The 23231-nt window shown below is 40.2% G+C and overlaps 1 protein-coding gene across 10 annotated transcripts in view; it reads left to right on the top strand.

The window, feature by feature from the left end:
• The window catches only part of PTPRM (protein tyrosine phosphatase receptor type M), a 796726-nt gene that overhangs the window by 284619 nt on the left and 488876 nt on the right, over window positions 1-23231 (top strand). For all 10 annotated transcript variants that reach the window (XM_045459381.1, XM_045459379.1, XM_045459380.1 and 7 more), the window contains exon 3: window positions 16493-16764. In XM_045459381.1, the coding sequence (XP_045315337.1) occupies window positions 16493-16764 (272 nt within the window). The remainder of the gene's footprint in view (window positions 1-16492; window positions 16765-23231) is intronic.

Raw genomic sequence — 23231 nt, 5'->3', positions numbered from 1 at the left:
CAAGATCTAATTCTTGGCCCACCCTGCTGGACTTAAGAATGGGGCTTGAGTCATTACTCAACTTTGAATTCCATGATGCCTACTACAGTGCCTCGCATGTAGTAGTTACCCAGGACATGTTTATAGATTTCAGAAGTGAAAGAAGATAAGCTTGTAATTATAGACTGGTAAGACCTTGAACGCCTTCCTCAGAAATTCAGAAGAGAATTGAGGTACTTGCAAAATGCCGAAAGCGTGGTGTTTCTTCCTAGCATGTTAATTATATACATGATAAACAGGAAAAATTAAAGAAAAAAATATTCCTACTGGTAAGATACAGGGATTGATTTTAAAATACATCCATTTCAGGGCGCCTGGGTGGCTCAGTTGGTTAAGCGTCTGACTTCAGCTCAGGTCATGATCTCACGGTTCGTGGGTTCGAGGCCCGCTGTGCTGACCGCTGAGAGCCCCGATCCTGCTTCGGATTCTGTGTCGCCCTTTTTCTCTGCCCCTCCTCCACTCACACTCTGTCTCTTTCTCAATAATAAATAAAACATTAAAAAAGAAATTAAAATAAATCCATTTAATTTTTGTTTCTAATGTATTCCAGAAGTTAATTCAGCAGCTAACAGAGTGCGTTCCTTATACCAGGTAATACGCAAGGTTGGGGATATAGAAGTATAAAATGTGCTATTTTCCTTTTTGTCAGGTAGAATTCAGTTGTCAGCATAATATGGAATCTGTTCATCTACCTCATTTGGGCTGAGAATCATACTGGAAACCCTCAGCTTCTTAGCCTCTCGGTATCCACTCATACATAAAAAAATCTTTGGTTGTAACTTGAAATGTCCCTTTTATCCTTCCCCTTCTCCAATATCATTGGTCTACTACTCCTAATATTTCACCTATATGTTAACATAAAAAACTTATAGTATTGTGCACTTACATTCATTTCACTTTGTAATTCTATTCAGTGTGTTTATGTCTGCGTGGTCTGTTTCTTCATCTGGATTAAGAGCAATGCCTGTGTGAGTTACTCACAAAAATATTGGTTAAGTGAAAGAGACCTTGGTCTTGAATACAAATACCTAAGATAATCAACATTTCTTTCCATGTCATTAGCAGCACCCCGTGAATGTATGACTTGTACAGTGATAAATGCTGGGAATGATTCTCATGGTGACTTTTGACATAACATGTGAATGGGGGACTCTTTGTTGAGGAAGACGATGGAGTGTACTTAGGACCATCAAGTACCTTTAGGATTCTGACCCCCCAGACTCTTTCCGCACTTAGCAGATGATGTTTGCCTTCTCTAGGGTTGTGTAAAAGAAGGAAAGTGGACATCTGTTTTGAATGATTTGACCTTAAATCACACTTTTAAGCAAAGCCACATGCGTGTTATTGTATCCTTTTATTGCATTAGGAAGCAACAAGAATAAACAGTATCCTCTGGGTTTCTGAAGAGCTCCAGGGGTTGATCTAATTGTTTATACTATATTAAATGTCTTATTTAAAATTCATGTTTTCCAGTAAACCTTGGTAGTTTTCAAAGAAATAGATTTTATTCTTATCTCCTTATTTTGCATTTGGTGCTTACCTCTTTGGTTACTTGAGAAAAAAATGACAGAACTAGTTTTGGCTCCAAACTGTCATCTTAAGCTTGGTGGGTTTTAATTTCTGTTCTTAAGTAAGAGAATAGCTCCTGTGGTTTGAGAGTCAACTCATTTTATGTTTTAAAAGTTACAATTGGAAGCTGAAGCTAACCCTGGTAGCTTCTAGTGTATTTTGAAGTTGTTGTTCCTCTATTTGCAATTTTCTCCAGAGAGCAGGCATCGCAGATATTTGGTTACCTGACTTTGCAACGTGCTATGAAATCTTGCATACATGTTGGGTTAAAAACATCAGCCCTAGAATCAGACTGATTGGATTAAAATCCTGATTTTTCTGTGCGGCCTGGGGAAGATTTTAGCCCTTCTGAATGTGAAATAATGATAATACTCTCCTCAATGTGTTGTTGAGGGAATCAAATAAAAGAACAGGTATGGAGAACTTCGTAGAGTGAGTGACACGTAGCACACATGCGGTAGAGATTCAGAGACGACAGCGGTTCTAATGGGAAGAGGAAGTCAGGATCGCTGTCTCACTTAGAACAGAGAAGGCCAGGAGACCGCTTTCTCTGGGCTCAAACCCTCTGTGCCATTAGCCAGTCTACTGTTAGTCTGAAGTAACAGGGCCACTTTATGTAAACCACTGACCATTATTATTAATAAATAAAACATTCCTATTGTCACGTCTGGAACAATTGTTTAGTATTTATATCCAATAAATCAAAACATTGGAAAATTAGGGGTGCCTGGGTGGCCTAGTCGGTTAAACGTCCAATTTTGGCTCAGGTCATGATCTCGTGGTTCGTGGGTTCGAGTCCCACATTGGGCTCCACGCCGACAGCTCAGAGCCTGGAGACTGCTCAGGATTCTGTGTCTCTGTCTCTTTCTGCCCCTTCCCCACACACGCTCTTTCTCTCTCAAAAATAAATAAACATTTAAAAATTTTTAAAAAAAATTTTAAAAAGTATAATTCCATTTGGCCAGCAACTTGGGCCAGCAGGACCCTATTCTACAGAAATTAATTCATATGGATTCATATGGATGGCTATTGGAGTATACTTTGTAGCAGTGGGTACTAAAAACATGGAGCAGGGTCCATATGTCCATATTGGCCTAAAGAGCGGCCCATGTTATATTATTGACTAAAGGACAAAGCCAACTGCAGGGGAACATGTCAGGTTACTATCTTTGAAAAACATAGGAAAAGGCTAAAGAAAATACTCGCCTCCGGTATGTAAATATACGTTTGTATGTATAAAATAGAGTTTTGAAGGAAACACACCATTACCTTAGTGGGATAAGTGTGTGGCCATTTAAGATACTGTGAGCTTTTTCTTTTAAACTTTTTTTTATCGTTTAAAACTTTAAAGATGAAAATGTTCCTAATACACAGGGCAGAAATCATATTTCTGTGTAGTCCTCACCTAGATTCAACCAGCTTTGTTAGCTTTTGCTGCATAATACACTGTCTCCAAACTTGGTATCTTAAAATAATACCCATAACTGACGATTCTGTGGGTCAACAATTTGGGCTTGGCGCGGTTGAGTGGTTCTGCTGATCTGGGGGCTGTGCGTGGCTGTTCTTGGCTGGGCTCCTTTACGCATCAGCAGTAAGCTGTAAGGTTAACTGGGACCTGGGTGGGAAAACGTGTGTCTGCTTCCAGGGTCCCTCTCCTCCAGCAGGCTTGCCGGGACTTGTTCACCTGGTAGTGAGCAAGTTTTCCTTTTCCCTTAGATCCTTAAGTTTCTCAGAATTGGACTTTACTTCTTTATACACACACACACACACACACACACACACACACATACACGTATATGCACACACAATGTATATGCACATACTATATATATACTACATATGATATATAGATGCATTGACTCAAGGGGATATAATGTTCTTCCTAAAATTACCTAACTTAAAATAAAAAAAGATAAAATAAATAAAAAAAATAACTAAGGTACTGATTCGTAAACTGAGAGGCAACATGGTACCATGCTCAAGAGCACAGAGTTTGAGTCACTTTGCTTTGGGTCACATCTCACATCTACCATTTAACTACTGCATGACCTTGAACAAGTTACTTAACCTCTGTACACCTCAGCTATCTTATCTTCAGAGTTAATGTATGTACAGCACTTAGAAGAATGCCTGGTACATAGTAAATAGTATATGTATGTTAGCTCTTATTACTCCTATTAATAGCCAATATATATACCCACGTAACTATTTGAAAGTTTTTAATAATTAATTTCATAAATGCGATCGATCGCTTCTGCAATCACCGTTAATTATTGTAGGTAGCATTTTACTCTTGTAATAAAAAAATGTACATTTATAACTCAGTGGACTTGGTAAAACGTTAACATTTAATCACATTAGATTTTTCACCTTGAAACGTTAACATTTAATCACGTTAGACTTTTCACCTTGAGTTAAATCTGGAATGACTATGTATATTTGAAAATTAATGTTTAGATATTGAAAATAAACCCGAATGCCATAGCGGGTTTGTATTGCTGACCTTGTTATGTTGAACAGATATGGATGGTGGCGGACTGTGCAATCACGTGGTTGTTGATACGTGTAACTACAGGGGTGCCAGAAATTACCTTGAAGTAGGCCTTCAGCTGTCTCATCTTCGTTTTTTTTTTTTTTTTTTTTTTTTTTTTTTAAATTTTTTTTTAACATTTATTTATTTTTGGGACAGAGAGAGACAGAGCATGAATGGGGGAGGGGCAGAGAGAGAGGGAGACACAGAATCGGAAACAGGCTCCAGGCTCTGAGCCATCAGCCCAGAGCCTGACGCGGGGCTCGAACTCACGGACCGCGAGATCGTGACCTGGCTGAAGTCGGACGCCCAACCGACTGTGCCACTCAGGCGCCCCTCAGCTGTCTCATCTTCGTAAGCTAAGGCCAGATACATTGGGATGAAAACTGGAGGCAAGACCAGATTTTGGCACATGCCTGCTATGCACCAGGCGCTCTGCTCAGAAGGATTCTATGTGAATTATCTCATTGAATCACTGAACAGCTTCTTTGAAATGGGTACAGTTTTATCCTTACTTCCTAGACTACGAAACTGAGGCATAGTGGAGTTAGCTAACTTGCTCTGTGGCATCGAGGACATGGCTGAGTCAAGATCCAAGTGTAGGCTCTGTGGCTGCAGAGCTCAGTTCTTCCCACCGAGCTCAGGGAGCCCCTGTGTGCTGTCCTGCACGATATGAGCATTTCACCCACACTGGCCCACCTGGCCCTCAGAACGTCTTCCTTTTTTACATTATACACGAGTCATCTCAGGTTTAGAGTACTTTCCATAAGGTCACGTAAGGCTAAGTAAGATGTGTAGGTGAGATTTCTCTTCTAGCCTGATCTTAGAGGGGCAAAGAGCACGACTCTCTTTGCGGTCTTTCCTGTTGGAATTTTATAATAAATGACAGTGTTTCCTTTCTGAACACCTGCAGGGGCTTCACCCGAACCTTACAAACGCTTGGTTTTGAAAGTTTTATATGTCCAAGATGCCTACGTTTAAAATTATGTCCGACATTTGCTTTAAGTTTCTTGATTTAATCGTGAGGATGACTTTTCCCAAGACATCTCTTCGCTAATTATATTTTTGCTAATGCAAATTGCCTTTTCATATCGTTTGCTATTTATTTATTGGTATCTTGATGTTGTGTCTGATTAATTGATCCCACAGATTCCTTAAATTCCAGGCTTCTATTTAGATCATTTATAAATTCGATATTCTATCAGCCGTTTAATGTGGAGGTCAATTTCATTTCCTCTACTGACTAACCTTGTCCAGTTTTGATAACTCTTTCTCTCTGCCCTCTGATCAGGCAGTGCGTGTCACTGCTTGGCTCTGGCTTCTGACCAGAAACATCTTGAGCAAAATCTTTGGTTTCTTCTTCCGGATTATGGGGAATTCTCAATCATCAATGCTAACAGAACCCTTGGAGTGTTTTGCAGAAATATTTTCTACGGCAAACAATGGTTTAGCTAACTTCTTCTGAGCACCCCTAGCAGGTTTCTGTTAAATCAAAAATGTCAAAGGTGATGAATTTTTAAAACAGTTAAGTTTGGTTCATATTTAATAGAGAAGCTAACTGTAGCATTTCTTCTTAAAGCAAGACCGTTTAGCTGCTAGCCTGTCACCAGATACACATGTGAAGAAAAAGTTGTCTCAAAATCAACAGTAATTTAGGGGCAAAAAACAAGCAGAAGCTTACATTGTGATGATTTGTGTCATTCTGAGATTTAGAACAAAAATGAACTGGTTTCTAAAGATGTCAATCAATAAAAAACGTGACGAATGGGGAATTAAGCAGTCTCTTAAGAAAGTTCTCAACGGTAAGTATACCTGTCACTTCTCCATTGTACTTGTGGCTCATTTTCTAAGATACAGTCATTAGCGTCGGCAGCTAGTAAAAAGGTTGTGTTTGCTTTACTCTGTGTTTGTTTTTTACTTATAAATTATAAAGCACTCACATAGTATTTTCCAGCTAAGTCGCTGAAGCTGTTTGGATGACATACTGTAACATGAGTTAGTTCTCAGTAAAACTTCACTCTTCTTACGAAAAGAGACCACATTACTCCTCTGGATGGAACCCCCAGGGTTTCTTCCATTTCCCATGAGCCTCTTCCTCCCTGCTTTGCCTCGTATGGTAACTGTGTCTCAAAACTCTTGTTTCACAGTTCTAAGTCCACAAATCTTATAGACCCTTGGGGTTATGGTTATGTAGATATTGGTAAGTTTAATGGATCAGATTTGTTAATTCTGTGGGATTTTTGTCTGTCTGTGCTAACTACAGAATATCTAAAATATTTTAGATTACAGCTAAGCTGTGAGGTTCTTGCTGGAGGAATTGTTAATTGTTATTGTTCATAGTCCTCAAAATGCCCAGTCTATAGTGGGCGCTCATGTGTATCCCACTATGGCTGAAAGTGACCAGGTAAGGCAAATGAATTTATTTTGATCAGATCAGTATTTTTATGAATAATCAATCATAATAATACCCATTCATTATGCTGTGAATCGCTTAACTGACAATTGTATATCTTTTGGGTATTTAAAATAAATATCTTGAAGGGGGGCCTGGGTGGCTCAGTCGGATAAGCGTCCGACTTCAGCTCAGGTCATGGTCTTGTGGTTCTTGAGTTCAAGCCCATGTTGGGCTCTGTGCTGACAGCTGGGAGCCTGCAGCCCATTTCGGATTTTGCATCTCCCTCCCTCTCTGCCCCTCCCCCACTCACACTCTCTCTCTCTCTCTCTCTCTCAAAACTAAAATAAAACATTAAAAGAATAATTAAAAAATTTAAAATAAATATCTTGAAGCAAGTGTTCTATGCACATTTTCACTATATGCTATGCTTGTAATTCTGCTTATTATGCAAGAGCATGCTATGCTTAACTATGCTTATTGTTAACTTTATAGCACCTAGATTGATGTGGGATTCCCTTGGGGGGTGGATAGAGAGGGCCGTGTGCTAGCCAGTCTGACTCGTAAGAAGGCCCCTGCCACAGGAACCTGTCACCTCCTCTCCCAGAAAGAGCACCGCTGGACTCCAGGGAGGTGAAGAAGTAGGGCAGTCGGTCCGCCGGTTTGCTGGGACTTCCCTGTCGTCGGATGTTACTTCCTTACCATCTTTCCATATTTTCACCAGCCTATGCGGTCCGTGGCAAAAATTTGTGCGGCTAACAAATGGTTTGCCATTTGTAATACTTGAGAATCCAAGAGAAAGGCAAGGCGAGAGAGGGCAAAATAGAAAGGCAGCTATGACATTTGGTGAAAAGACAATTATTTTTCTTTTTTTTTTTTCAACGTTTATTTATTTTTGGGACAGAGAGAGACAGAGCATGAACGGGGGAGGGGAAGAGAGAGAGGGAGACACAGAATCGGAAGCAGGCTCCAGGCTCTGAGCCATCAGCCCAGAGCCCGACGCAGGGCTCGAACTCACGGACCGCGAGATCGTGACCGGGCTGAAGCCGGACGCTTAACCGACTACGCCACCCAGGCGCCCCGACAATTATTTTTCAATTAAAAGCTTATTCTCCAGTAGTTGCCAGATAAGTATTTCACGTTTGTACCAGGATGGAGTCTTTGAAAGGGACACAGAAGAGGCAGGAGCTGAAGAACGCTGCTTGGCATCCGGTCCATAGACTATGGATGTGGCTGCGGCTGTGGTTTCTTCAGGCCTAAAAGGGTGCTAATAAGTATTTTTCAAGTGATGGTGGCACCTCCCCACAGAGGCTTTGTTCCCTTTGAGTTTTGCTCCCTGAGTTCATTTACTTCTCCACAGGCTTTCAACTTCCTTATTTCACGAGGTTTCTCACCGGAAAAGATATATTCTTTACGACCATTGTTAGTACTGGCTGAGGGAGCAGGAGGGGGATGTCAGCTGGTATTTTGATATTTGAAGGACGAGGTCAAATTTAAAATCGCAAATGAAAACTGAAAAGCTGCCTTACAAAGGAGGCGGAGCACAGTTGAGATCTTGTTGGTTTTGGTTATTGGGAGAAGAGTTGTGTGCGGTGTGACCTTGAAGCGTCCGCATGCCGTGAAGTCAGCTGTGGGCTGCACCCAGCATTCATTTACTCATGTACATTGCAGAATGAAGCAGAGGAGGACAGGAAAGATAAGTATAATATACACACACGATAAGAAAGACAGTGACACACATTTCTTCGTGGAAGTTTTGTGTGTGTGTGTGTGTGTGTGTGTGTGTGTGTGTGTGTGTGTGTGTGTGTATGTAGGTAAACGTACGTAGGCACACGTAGCATCAGATGCAGTGTATTTGGTACTATGATGAGTCAATATGCTTGAAGAATATTGGCTTTAGAGCATTGCATTTAGCGCTTGAATGTAAAAAATTCAGATGCCCTTTAGCTCAATCAGATGCTGTTGGCGGACCCTTTGGCAAGTTCACTGTTCTGTGTGTTGCTGCGGGTGTTTACTGTTGTGAGGATTTAATGCGGTGGAATAGACGTAGCACCTGGCCTAGGCACTGGGTGGCACATTTTATGTCCCTGCATTCTCCCGTTCTCCTTAAGAACCGCCAAAATATGTTATTGGAGGCGTTCTCTTCCTCTCCTCCTCGCCTCAAAGCTGGCTCTTTTCTCAATTCAGCCTTAGGGTGTCTTTCCATTTCCCATGATCCTGTTTGTCTGTTCGCTTCTCCACTTGCTTCTCCTTCTCCCTTTGTGTTTTCTTCTACCAATGTCTTTCATAGCCAAAGGGCTGGGCTTGATCGCCTTTATCTTTAAGAGACCAGAAAATTTTCTTTTTCTTCCATTCTCTCAGGTTGTCTGTTCTCAGTCTTTTTCTTCCCTGTTGAGGATAAAATGTACACTTTGGTACTTGGGTACCCAGAATGTTATACCGTTCAAACTTTAAGCCTATGCCACTTGGTGGGTCTACACATCAGAGCTAGGTCATGTAGTGTTCCTGCCCATGACCAATATGGAAATTGAGAGTAAGTCTTTAGAAAATTTTATAGGAATTTGACAGAGTGATTTCACATTTATTTATTTAACCCAGCAACAAATTTGGGTTTGCATTTTGCATGTTTTTTATTTCTTCTATTTTAGGAAACCATATTTATTGAATTTTAGATAAATTTGATCTGAGGTGCATCAGGTATTTTTAAAAAAATGACCCTTCGTCATGGGTTATTTGAGAAGCACTGCTCTAGATAGCTGAATTGTTACAACTGGTATGTATAATAGGTCGGAAGAAGATAATGAGATAATGGCCTTGTAAATTAGAGTCAGTATGTGTACTAGCAAAGGTGGAACTTGTAAACTTTCTATTTAGCTTTTGGATTTTAAGCCTATAAATTTGAAGATGTCATAGAGAAAAAAAAAATGAAGACAAAACAGCCAGAGGAAGAGAGAGGCCAATGGTCTGTGTCCTTTTACTAAAATTAAGAGGTTTAAGAAGTGAATCTTATAATGGCTTTTAAGTTTGCAAGAGCGGACAGTTTTTCTTTCTTGCCTTCATTGGGGAAGAAAGATTTTTCTCCTGCCCTTCAAGTGTTTTTTTGGCTGGCCTAAGAACTAAATTGACATGAGACAGATTAGCAGGAGAAAATAAAACTTAATTACATGTGCACGGGGGGTTCCATATGAATTTGAGGGTCACAGGCAGTCAGGAAACTGAGGCTTATATGCTCTCCAGAGCTGAGGAGAAAGGGGTAGGCATGTGAGAAGTCAAAGGGAAGAAAGACAATTCACAGGAAGATGAATGTTTGCGGGGTCATGCAGAAACAATGAGACATAGCGAGGAATTTTAAGAAATGGACTTTTCTAAGGGCTTCCCTTTCTACCACACCTACTTCATATTATAGTATAACCATCTGTGGTGATGGCTCCCTTACTGGAGAAGCTCATCTATCTAAATCCTTTTAGGCAATTAGAGGGAAGTTCAGAGTCTCTTCCTGAGCCTTCCATTTCTTAAAAATAATCAGCCAAAAATAATCCATATGTCATAGGGACACACTTTGTGGTGGCAAGTTTTGCTCCTCCACAGAACCTTCTAGGTTCTTTGGCTGGTCTAATAATTAGATTAATATAAAACAGATTAACAGGAGAAAACCAACAGAACTTTAATATCGTGTATACTTCCTTTGTACATGGGAGAGACCCTGGAAAGGAAATGGCTGAGGCCATCGTCTTAAATACTATCTTCAGCTAAAGTCCGAGGATGTTGGAGGTGGCAAGTCTGGGAAGGAAAAGCATAGTCAACAAGGGTAAGGTTGTTATGTAAAATGTTAAGTCTTTGCCTTCTTCATTGACAAGAGTTTCTAGAAATTTTGTCATCCCCCTCTTCTTGATACAGAAAGGGACACACTGTTACAAATGGACCTTCCCCTTTTGCACCAGGGTAACTCCTACTCAGTTTTGAGAGCTTCCCCCCGTGTGTGCTGTTTCTTAAGAAGAACCAGCTCAAAATAATCCCCATGCCAAAGAGACACATTTTAAGGGGGAAAATCTGCTCCCTATCAGGTTCATAAAACACTGCTTCTCTGCCAGCCAAAGTATTTAATAACACACGTAATTCTCTTCCTGCTGGACGACGGAAACCGCTCCCTTTTTTGTTGACGCACAAAGTTTCTGAAACGTAAGAGAATTCACGCGGCTTCCTCAGCCTTTAAAACTCTAGAGCCTCTACCACACTAATGCAAATTTTAATGATGGGGTAGAAAGGAATAACTAATTACATGTAGCTTTTGCTGCTGTCACAAACAATGATGGAAGATAGTCCAATCAAAAGCATTTGCCGGTGGTTGTGATTAAGCTAAATTTAATTCACCCAAGGATTCAAGAATATTGTATGTTCTCATAACAGAGTTTTCCTTTTCAGAGAAACCAAAATCCTTACTCTTAAAGACTTTCAAAGCATGCTTTAAAAACTGCCCCTTTTGAAGCTGGCTCCCTTATGTGGAACTCTTTCCATTTGCAGGTGATGTTATATTCTCTGCTTCCACACTTGTGACTTAAGGGTGTTTTGTTATTCGAACACAAACAGAACTCCTATGCTAATTTGAATTCTGATTTCTTTTATTTATTTGCCCAGTTGGAGTGTTTTTTGTAGGGGAAAAAATGAGGTAAGAAAGTACCTACAGAGGGAGACCCAATTAGTCTTTGAAAATGCATTTCCTCACAGTCAAAACATTGAAGCAGGAGGTGAAAATTAAACATTCAGACATAGAGGGATATTTTTCGAAACAGGCTTAATAGCCTAAAATTGAATATAAATGCTCTGGATCCTTTAAACGTGGGTGAGTTGACTTGACTTTCATATATGATAGGTGATAAATTCCAACACTTAAAAGGCATCTCATCCCTCCCGCCTGCCATTTTCTGTATGTACAAGTGTGAATTTACCCCTAGGATTCTGGGTTTTCCAGATTGTGCTAAACCTGAATGTTGGTACTTTCTTCAGTAAACTCAGAATCTGACAATAGGGCAGCACTGTCAGGAAATGCTTGTGTTGCTAAAATGTTATCTTCTCTACTTCATTCTTTTTGATCACCGAGTAATATTCTATTGTACAATTATACTACATCTATTTTATCTACTCATCAGTCTGTGGACATTTGGGCTCTTTCCATAATTGAGCTATTGTTGATAACGCTGCTATAAACATCAGGGTACATGTGTCCCTTTGCATCAGCAATTTTGTGTTCTTTGGATAGATACCTAGTAGTGCAATTGCTGGGTCTTAGGGTAGCTCTATTTTTAATTTTTTGAGAAACTTCCATACTGTTTTCCAGAGTGGCTGCACCAGTTTGCATTCCCACCAACAGTGCAAAAGTGTTCCCCTTTCTCTGCATCCTCACTGGCATCTGTTGTTTCCTGAGTTGTTGATTTTAGCCATTCTGACAGGTATGAGATAGTATCTTACTGTGGTTTTGATTTGTATTTCCCTGATGATGAGTGATGTTGAGCATCCTTTCATGTGTCTGTTAGCCATCCGTATGTCTTCTTCGGAAAAGTATCTATTCATGTCTTTTACCCAATTCTTCAGTGGATTATGTTTTATGGGTATTGAGTTTGATAAGTTCTTTATAGATTTTGGATGCTGACCCTTCATCTGATACATCATTTGCAAATATCTTCTCCCATTCCGTTGGTTGCCTTTTAGTTTTGCTGATTGTTTCCTTTCCTGTGCAGAAGAAGCTTTTTATCTTGATGAGGTCCCATTAGTTCATTTTTGCTTTTGTTTCCCTTGCCTCTGGAGACCTGTCTAGTAAGAAGTTGCTGTGGTCAAGGTCATAGAGGTTGCTGCCTGTGTTCTCCTCTGGGATTTTGATGGTTTTTGGTCTCATATTTAGGTATTTCATCCATTTCGAGTTTATTTTCGTATATGGTATAAGAAAGTGGCCCAGTTTCACTCTTCTGCATGTCGCTGTCCAGTTTTCCCAGTGACATTTGCTGAAGAGACTTTTTTCCATTGGATACTCTTTCCTGCTTTGTCGAAGATTAGTTTGCCATACATTTGTGGGTCCATTTTGGGGTTCTGTATTCTGTTCCATTGGTCTGTGTGTCTGTTCTTGTGCCAGTATTATACTGCTTGATGATTACAGCTTTGTAATACAGCTTGAAGTCTGGAACTGTGGTGCCTCCAGCTTTGGTTTTCTTTTTCAACTTCACTTTGGCTATTTGGGGTCTTTGTGGGTCCACACAAATTTCAGGATTGTTTGTTCTAGCTCTGTGAAGAATGCTGGTGTTATTTTGATAGGGATTGCATAGAATGTGTAATTTGCTTTGGGTGGTATAGACATTTTAACAATATTTGTTCTTTCCATCCGTGAGCATGGAATGTTTCTCCATTTCTTTGTGTCTTCTTTAGTTTCTTTCATAAGATTTCTAATCTTACCTCTTCGATTAGGTTTATTCCTAGGAATCTGATGGTTTTTGGTGCAGTTGTAAATGGGATTGATTTCGCTTTATGCTGCTTCATTATTGGTGTATAGAAATGCAACCGATTTCTGTACGTTGATTTTATGTCCTGCGATTTCGGTGTATTTATGTATCAGTTCTAGCAGTTTTTTGGTGGAGTCTTCCGGGTTTCCCGCATAGAGTATCATGTCATTGGTGAAGAATGAAAGTTGACTTCTTCTTTGCTGATTTGGATGCCTCTTATTTCTTTTTGTGGTCCGATTGTCTTCTTCATCAGTCAGTGTTATTTCCTTTTCAAACTGAAGATGGGAGCAGAAGCCTCACAGTTTCTTCTTTTGCTCTTTGCAGATTTATCAAAAGCTTCACAGAGTGGAGAATGGCTCTTGAAACCACTGAACTTCTTGCCATTTCTTCCCCTGAGTGAAGGCACTTGTGTGGGGTTGTAGCTCTGTTTAAAGGTCATCATGGAGGCCTTTATTTAGATCCCTCTAAAACCTTAATATCCTGCAGAAAGTCACACAGGAATCCAAAGGACTTCTGTGTTACATGGATGTCATTCCTCTATTTGCTAATCCTGTTTGAGCTCATCTGCACTACAGAAGCACACTGTGTAACGAAACACACTATTTTCTGGCTCAGAAAGATTAAAAAGAAGAAAGGGATATAAAAGTTAGGATCATTTGAGTATTTGTAACTTAAAACACCTGAATTTCACCTTGACCTCAAGTTAAAAAGTTCTATATACATTAGACAGCTCCAAAAGCTGATGGAACATTTTGTGCTGGAATGGAGTATGATGGGAGATGGGCGGCTGCACAGCGAGGAAGATAGTATTTGGGGGATTCCAGGTGAGTCCCTGAACGCTAATGGTAGAAAATTATCCAGTTTATACCAACGTGTAAAAAAGAGACTTCTCTGTTTCAGCTTCATTCAGGCATACAAGCTAGATGTTGCAGGATACGGAGGCACACACGCTTTTGCCATTCTTTGCCTGTTGCCATGTTTACCACCCATGGCCACCCAAATTTCACTGATGGTAACTCTGCAAGCAACAGTTTTCTTGGCGGTGTGGCAGTACTAAAGGTTTGAGTGATTCAGCATTGGCCTTAAGGCCAGGTCACGGTCAGCTCTGTCAGTAGAAATATACACAGCAACTGTGTTGCAGGCAACAGAGCCCGGCATGATAAAATATGGAATCAATCTGCTTCTATTTATTAGAGGAGAAAAGTACGATTTTTAACTTATGTTATAAACCCCAACAGCCAGCTTTAGATTTGTGATGGGGTTGGTCAGCCCTGCGTATTTTGAAGATTTTTTTTTGTACATTTTGTAGAATATAGCTAACCCAGATCATTTCAATGATATTCTCTTGCCACTTGTTCCTTTTCTGCGCCCCCAACTCATTCTTAAATCACATTTTCAGCTCTTCCTTAATACTGGAATGTATGTTCCATAGATAACCCTTCCCTTGTGGCCTGGCTTTCATATTTCCAGGTGCATAACATTCATCTCCTGAAAAATTGCTCTGTTTTCAAAGAGCGACTATAATTATCCTTCACTGTCGTAAAGGGGTTTGTTTTCTTCATATATGCTCAAACGGCACATGAAGAAACATGGGCTTATTGGAGTGTAACAGGGTGAATAATGGGTTGCAAACTCAGAGGCTCAAAGTTTTGGTTTGGCCACTAACTCATCCTGAAACCTGGATAAAACTACTTCCTAATCTGTCACTCAGTTTCTGTTTATCATTAATACCATTAACCCTACCTAACTCCCTTTACGGGGTGGCAAGGTTGGGGTAACAGCCATCAGCAACCATTGTCCAATATTGATCCCTTAACTAGCCTATTAATTTATAAAGGATATATCTACATGTATGTTTTTTATTCAGTCCTTAAAATAATTCTCTTGGAAAGGTGGTATTCTCCATTTGATGTTTAGGAAATCACGGCTTGTAGACAAGATAAAAATTTCACACTTTCTCTAGTAGTGGATGTATGTTTATAGATATCTGCTGGGTATATATTAAAGTAAACCCACACAAACATACAAACACACATTTTCTTGAAAATTATGATTCACAGTGAGGGAAGTTCTTAAAAGGTATACTCAATGGGGGGGGGGTGTGGGGAGGGTGGGAATAGTCTCCTTACTCAGTAGAAATCATGAGTCCAGTCACATGTGACTAGTATTTCTTTTTTCATCCTTATGCTCCAGATTTAGGTCTTCCTTCCCCTCAGAGTTTCAATACAGTTTTCCTCCCTGCCTAAAAGGCTTTATAATGCCATGTTTTCCCTTTTATCCTAGAACATTTTGCTTTTATTTTTCTTTATGTACTATATAATATTCATATAATTATTTTAATTGCCATTTTTGTTGACCTTAGACATGGGGCGGGCCAAGTGACACAGTTGATGTCAGGGTATCTGAATAGCTTGAATCCATGCGGAAACTCTTCAGCAGTCATGAGCAGGCTAGTGCTGTATATATAAAGGTACAAATTGCTCATGGAGATGTCTGAGAATGACCATCCTCCGATTGCAATGATGATTACATCCGTATGCTCAGTCATACCAGTCATGAAAACACCGCCCCCATCAAGGAGTCAGCTGTTACAGCAACGGGGCAGGGGTGGTGGTGCTGAACTGGAAGAGAGTTACATTGATGGCAAGGAGTGTCACAGGGCCAGTAAAGTTTTCTAAGATTCCGCATATCGGACCAATCTGCTTCTGTAGGTTGCACGAGAATATTAAAGTGGCTGCAATCACCAAATGGTGGCACCATTCTAGAATAGCGTTGTCCCGTAGCACCTTCTGAGATGGTGGAAAAGCTCAGTATCTATGCTTCCCAACGTGGTAGCAACCAGCCAGATGTGCCTATTCAGCACTTGAAACGTGGCTAGTGTGGCCAAGGATCTAAGCTTTTAATATTATGGAATTTAAGTTAATTTTAATGTAAATAGCCATCTGTGGCTAGTGACTACCAGATGACCAGTGCAGGTCAGCGAATTAATGCCTAGTTTTGTTACTTAGAAGGCTAACTGCAGTAATTTCAAGGAAACTTCCCATTCACTCATCATTTTTTTGTTGTTGTTTGTTTTAAATGTTTATTTATTTTTGAGAGGGAGAGACAGGGAGAGACAGAGCGCGAGCAGGGGAGGGGCTGAGAGGGAGGGAGACACAGAATCTGAAGCAGGCTCCAGGCTCGGAGCTGTTAGCATGAAGCCTGATGTGGGGCTTGAACTCACGAATTATGTGATCATGACCTGAGCTGAAGTCTGCTGCTTAACCTACTGAGCCACCCAGGTGCCCCACCCACCGCCATTCATGGATCTTGAGAATGCTTTAGGGTAAAAAGATATGAAAGGGATGGGACTCTCAAAGCGTAAGTAAGACACATGGCATCCCAGTGTCAACCCATGTAAATGACAGTGGCTTGGAGAAATGGCCAGAAAGTAGTATTTCAGGTTGTAACTCTCCTTTGATTTTCTTTTTGCAGGTTCTTTCATGTTGGTGAACACATCTGGGAGACCTGAGGGGCAGAGGGCCCACCTTCTCTTACCTCAGCTCAAAGAAAATGACACCCACTGTATTGATTTTCACTATTTTGTATCCAGCAAGAGTAATGCTGCTCCTGGGTTACTCAATGTCTACGTGAAGGTCAACAACGGAGCTTTGGGGAATCCTATCTGGAATATATCTGGAGACCCTACCCGCACATGGAACAGGGCAGAACTGGCCATTAGTACTTTCTGGCCAAATTTTTATCAGGTATGCTCTTTGTTTGCATTTCCTGTTTTGATGCATCTTCTGAAATAGTTTTTTTTTTTTTTTTTTATATTCGTATAAACAAAGAATGTATAAGAAGTGTAGGTATTTTTTACACCAATGTTAGGAAAGCTTGTGCTATTTGATAAGGGAGTGTATTCAGTCTTTGTACATGACCTTGAGAAATGAGTAAAAAAACATCTTTCAACTTTGTTTATGCAGATATTTTAAGAAATTAAAAGCAAAATCAAGGCAAAAAAGTTGTTTTTAGTAGCCTGCAGCAGGGCAGGAAGCACTATCTGCAAGCCCTATATTAAGTTAGCCATATCTGACCCATGGAGACGTAGCACCCGATTCTAGAAGAGGAAGCCCTATTGCTCATGAGTTACTGGCAGGAGCAAACGAGTCATTGAGAAGTGAGCCTCATGGGCCAGCTAGCAAGGGGCAGCTTCCTGTTCCCATCCCTGTAAGCAACGGGAAGAAGATAACTTGTGTAGGCTCAGTCCTGTCATGGAGCAGCTGCTGTCCTGTTATTTGGGATGTTCTGTTAAGACCCACATTACCCACTTGGAATTCTCAGTTAAAGTAAGTACATGGTGGAGGCAGAGACAGTTAAAAAGTGGTACCAAAGTGGACCTGATGTCATGTCCCTGCTGTCAGAGAGTGACTTGTGTCACAAGAGCATCCTGACTCAGGATTAAAGGTGGGAAATTAGTGACAAGGACATTGGTGCTCCTTTTTCCCCCCCTTTTGTCCATAGCACCTTCAAAAAATAACTTGGGGTTCCTGGGCATCTCAATCAGTTGAGCATCCGAATTGGGCTCAGGTCATGATCTTGCAGTTCGTGGGTTTGAGCTCCGCGAGCCTAGAGCCTGCTTCAGATTCTGTGTCTCCCTCTCTCTCTGCCCCTCCCCTGCTTGCACTCTGTCTCTCAAAAGTGAATAAACATTAACAAATTTTTTTAAGATAACTTGATATTGAGAACACTCAATTTCACGCTAAGAAGATTCATTAAGAGGATTGAGATATTTTGCTTTTCTCTTTCTTAATTCCTTTGGCTTGCTCAAGAGCCAGCTGGAACATGTATCCAAGGTCCTCTCTCATATTTAATTGAGGTGCTTGGCTAGACTCAGGGAAGGGAAAACTGAGTCCTCTCCAGGTCTGCTTGTCTTCCGAATGGCTTTCAATGTTGTGCCTAATGTGTCTCTGTACCCTTTACCTACAATAATTTCTAGAATTTAATGAATGATAAATAAATGTGTTTTGAGTAGTATGAATGTAAATTGTTAAATAGTACACAGGTAAATTGTTAAAAATCTTTTAAAAGGACACTTAAGCAATACATTATAAAAGTTAAAAATTTAGATAGATCTGGGGCACCTGGGTAGCTCAATCAGTTAAGCATCTGACTTTGGCTCAGGTCATGATCTCATGGTTCATGAGTTCGAGCCCCGTGTCAGGCTCTGCGCTGACAGTTCAGAGCCTGGAATCTGCTTCAGATTCTATGTCTCCCTCTCTCTCTGCCCCTCCCCCACTGACACTCTGTCTCTCTCTCTCTTTCTTGCTCTCAAAAATAAACATTAAAAAAAAATTAAAACAAAATTTAGAAAGATCTAAATTTGGCAATCTGCTGTTAGGAATTCATCTGAAGGAAATAACAGAGAATGGTTGCAAATTATTAATTACAAGAATACTCATGGCAGTTTATTTATAATAATGAAAAATCAGAAACAGTATTATTTCCAACATCAGATGGTTAGTTAATTTATGTTGCCTCAGTACTAAAATGCATTTTGCAACAATTAAGAATAATGTTATGGAAAACCATATAGTGACCTATTTAAGCCTATGTTGTTAAGTGGGAAAAGTGGTATAAAACAGTAAATTTCACAGTTTAAATTTTATATGTTATATATTTTTTAATTTTAAAAATATATAATAAAATATATATATGTTTATATGTTATATACTTATTTATATATTCTCTATAATACTTACATATGTTTATGTAAATACACATATATATGTAATTATACATATATAAAATAAAGACTAAAGTATGTGCTGAAATAAATATATTAAAAAGTGGTATCTCCTTGGCTAGTAGGGTAACAGGTGATTTGGACTTTTTTTCTTTCTACCATCTGTCATATTCTAAATTTTCTTCAATGTATATTTTACTGCTTTTATTTATAAAACCCCAAAGAATAAAACATAGTTTTTCTTCCATAGGGAAAATATCCTATTTAACAAATAAAATTTAGTTTATAAATATATTAGCAGTCAGTCATATAATTAACAAAATATGGCCTCTGGGACAAAGTTTCTTCTTGCATAGTATTAAAATCGAAACAGAGTGGGGGGCTCAGTCCGTTAAGCATCCAAGTTTGGCTCAGGTCATAATCTCATAGTTCATGAGTTCAAGCCCCATGTCGGGCTCTGCACTGACAGCTTAGGGTCTAGAGCTTGCTTCAGATTCTGACTCCCTCTTTCTCTGTCCCTCCCCTGCTTGTGCTCTCTCTTTCTCTCTCAAAGATGAATCCATAAACATTTAAAAATTATTAAAAAATAAATACATAAAATGGAAGCAGGGGAAGTGGGTTTGGCTAAGCTAGGCTTCAAAAGACTTTTTATATAATGGACTAGGCTAAGAGGCTACATGTTGTTAGAAATGTCTTTTGTAGGAGACCTTCCCAAAGTAGAGAAGGTATAGGTCTGTGATGTTCCCACTGCCTTCCTGGAACCTGCACTAGTTTCTGACTTAGTCTCCAGGCATCTGCTGGACTGGGGCCAGAAGACAATCTTCCAGGCAAGACCAGAAGGTATTCTGCTCATCTGTGCTCTGGTCTTCTTCTCTTTCATGTCAACACTGCCACCCAGAATCTCTAGGAGTGAACTCTCTTGGGCCCCTGACAGCCTCCAGAATCTAATGCATTGCTGTAGTTTTGACATGGGCTGCAATGCATATATTAAAGTTTTATTTTGTCTTTATCTAAGCTTGGGCAGCTATGACAAATATAGACTGGGTGCCACCAATGATAGACATTCTTTTCTCAGAGTTGCGGGGCGTGGAAGTCCTGTAGGATTCTCATGGATTCAGTTCCTGGAGAGGGCCCTTTTCCTGCCTTATAGATGGTGCCCTCTTGTCTTCTCATGGTGTGCTCAGTGGCCTTTCCTCTGTGTGCATCTGGAGAGAAAGAGCTCTTGTCTCCCTTATTCTTATTAGGACACTAATTATTGGGGCTCCACCTTCATGACCTCATCTAAACCTAATTACCTCTCTAAAGCTCCGTGTCCAAATGCCATCATGTTGGGATCAGGGTTTCAACATATGAAATGGTGGGGCAGGGGTAGACACAACATTCAGTCCATAACAGCCTTGGTGTACCTAGCTCAGACAGTTGGAATTAAAGGAATTATTGAGTGTAATGTCTTAGAAGATCAGCCTTTAAAAAAGGATTATGGAACTATAGTGAAAGTGAAGGTGGTCCTATATATATCAGGCCATTGTGATTTTCAATGGATTCTTCCTTTCTTGAGTTCTTTTAAGTAAAATACATCACCTCCCCAATTGTGAACCTCTGACCCCACCCCCCAAGTCTATCTACTTTCCACTGTCACCTCTCTTATATTACTGAGCAGTACCTAACATACCAAATCCAATCAGAACCTAATTCTCACTCTAGCTCTTTGGTTCACTGGTTGATTCATCAGGAATAGCTTTCTGCTTTGGATTTAAAAGTGGACTGGTAGTGGTGCCCAGGTGGCTCCATCAGTTGAGCATCTGACTCTTGATTTTGACTTAGGTCATGATCCCAGAGCCATGGGATCAAGCCCTGCATCAGGCTCTGCACTGAGCATGGAGCCTGCTTAAGATTTTCTCTTCCTCTCCATCTGCCCCTCTCCCCTACTTGCTCTCTAAAATTAAAAAAACAAATAAAATACATTTAAAAGTGGATTTGTAAAGATTTTTTTTAATGTTTATTTTTGAGAGACAGAGAGAGAGACAGAGCACTAGTGGGGGAGGGGCAGAGAGAGAGGGAGACACAGAATCCAAAGCAGGCTCCAGTCTCTGAGCTGTCAACACAGAGCCTGATGCGGGGCTCCAACTCATGAACCAGGAGATCATGACCTGAGCTGAAGTCAGATGCTCAACCGACTGAGCCACCCAGGTGCCCCTGTAAAGGTTCTTTAATACAGCATTGCTAACTTTTTAAGAATCAGCTGATCAACATCTGTAAAGGGTTTAGAGCCACTGAAAGTACACTTGTTGATTTAATTTCTAAGCACTCCAACCAAGCATTAGTTTTTAAAGTTTTAAAGGCATAGTGAAAGTAGTACTTCCTTCATATTTCTCCTTTATCTGCTGGGCAGTAAACACACTGGAATCATTACTCTGATAGCAACACAAGCTATCAGGTAAGTGGTACTCTGTAGGTGATCCAAGAGAGATATCAGCAGGAAACTTCCCAAACACAGAGCATTAGGCCTTACAATCACCCTGTGAGACCTGAATGATGTTTCCCAGTTGAGACGAGAAAGACAAACTGTATAACAAAGGTGAATAAGAAGGAAAACACCTACCAAATCCTTTTTCCACCCCTGGTGGCCCAAGGTGTCAGCTTAACTGGAGACGATCAGAAAAAAACTAGAGAAAGAAGCTGTCCGTGCTGGCAGCATTGCCCAGAGGAGGAGCTTCCTGGCACATTATGGCCCCCAGTCCACTGGACAGCACACATTCATTGAGGAGATGGCTGTCATACCCTGATGCTCTTAAAAATGGGAATCATGCATCAGCCCATCTGCTTTTGGACTAATTTCCCAGATATATTTATCTATAAGAAGTTCTGTGCTGGTCTGAGGATGTGAGTATGCTCTGTAGGACTATAGTTGACCCTTGAATGACATGGAGGTTAGGGACGCCAACCTCCCATGCACTGGAAAATTCATGTATAACTTTTGACTCCTTCAAAACTTCTCTAATAACCAATTCTTGATCAGAAGCCTTACCAATAATGTAAACAGTTGATTGGCACGTATTTTGCATGTTATATGTATTATAAGCTCTATTCTTACAATACAATAAGCTAGAGAAAGTGTTATTAAGAAAATAATAAAGGGGTGCCTGGGTGGCGCAGTCGGTTAAGCGTCCGACTTCAGCCAGGTCACGATCTCGCGGTCCGTGAGTTCGAGCCCCGCGTCGGGCTCTGGGCTGATGGCTCAGAGCCTGGAGCCTGTTTCCGATTCTGTGTCTCCCTCTCTCTCTGCCCCTCCCCTGTTCATGCTCTGTCTCTCTCTGTCCCAAAAATAAATAAACGTTGAAAAAAAAAATAAAAAAAAAAAAAAGAAAATAATAAAGATTTCAGGTCTCACATTTAGGTCTTTAATCCATTTTGAGGGGTTTTTTGGTATATAGTATTAGAAAGTGGACCAGTTTTACTTATTTATTTTTGCATGTAGCTTTCCAGGTTTCCTGGCACCATTCGTTAAAAAGACTTTCACCATTATATATTCTTCCCTACTTTGCTGTAGATTAATTGACCATATAGGCATGGTTTATTTCTGGACTTTCTATCCCATTCCATTGATCTCTGTCTCTGTTTTTGTGCCAGTACCATACTGTTTTCGTTACTATAGCTTTGTAATACAGCTTGAAATCTGGGATTGTGGTACCTCCAGCTTTGATCTTTCTCAAGATTGCTTTATGGGGTCTTTTGTGGTCCCATACGAATTTTAGTATTATTTGTATTAGTTTTGTGAAAAATGCTGCTGGTACTTTGATAAGGACTGCATAAGTCCTTTGATAAGGACTGCATTGATCTGTAGACTGCTTTGGGTAATAAGGACATTTTAACAATATTAATTCCAACAATCCATGAGCATGGGATATCTTTCCATTTGTTTGGGGCATCTTCAATTTTTTTCATCAGTGTCTTCTAGTTTTCAGAGTGCAGGATTTCACTTTAGAAAGGAGGTATGTTTGTAGTGCTGTTTCATAGTTATTGAAAAAAACGCAGGTGTAAGCAGACGCACACAGGTCATACCTGTGTTGTTCAGGGGTCAACTGTATTATGTTTTTAATCGCAAAATATGAGAAATATTTTTCTGATGTCGTGTACATGCATGTGTCTGACAGTTTGCTTATGTACATGGTTTGTAAGAGTCAGTATCCAAATAATGCATTCTTAGGGTACAGATAGGCCATTTCTGGGCCCAAAAGCTGAGGACAAGATAGTACCCTATCTTTTCTGAAGAAAGGGGTATCATACCCCTGAGAGACCCTCTCTCAGTGCACAGGGACTCCGCTTTCCCCAGACATCACTTCTATGTTAGAGAATTTAGGCTGCAGGAATACGTTACAGAGATCTAAAACGTTAGTATAAAGTGAACATATACTTGAAATGTTAGCATATTAAAATATTTTATATTCCTACAGCACTTTATTTCTAAAAGTTGCTTTTTTCCCTCTG

The sequence above is a fragment of the Leopardus geoffroyi genome, chromosome D3 (genome assembly GCF_018350155.1).
Source record: "Leopardus geoffroyi isolate Oge1 chromosome D3, O.geoffroyi_Oge1_pat1.0, whole genome shotgun sequence".
In the NCBI taxonomy this organism is placed as follows: domain Eukaryota; kingdom Metazoa; phylum Chordata; class Mammalia; order Carnivora; family Felidae; genus Leopardus; species Leopardus geoffroyi.
Note: the sequence above shows the minus strand (reverse complement) of the source record. Positions and strands in the feature narration are given on the sequence as shown.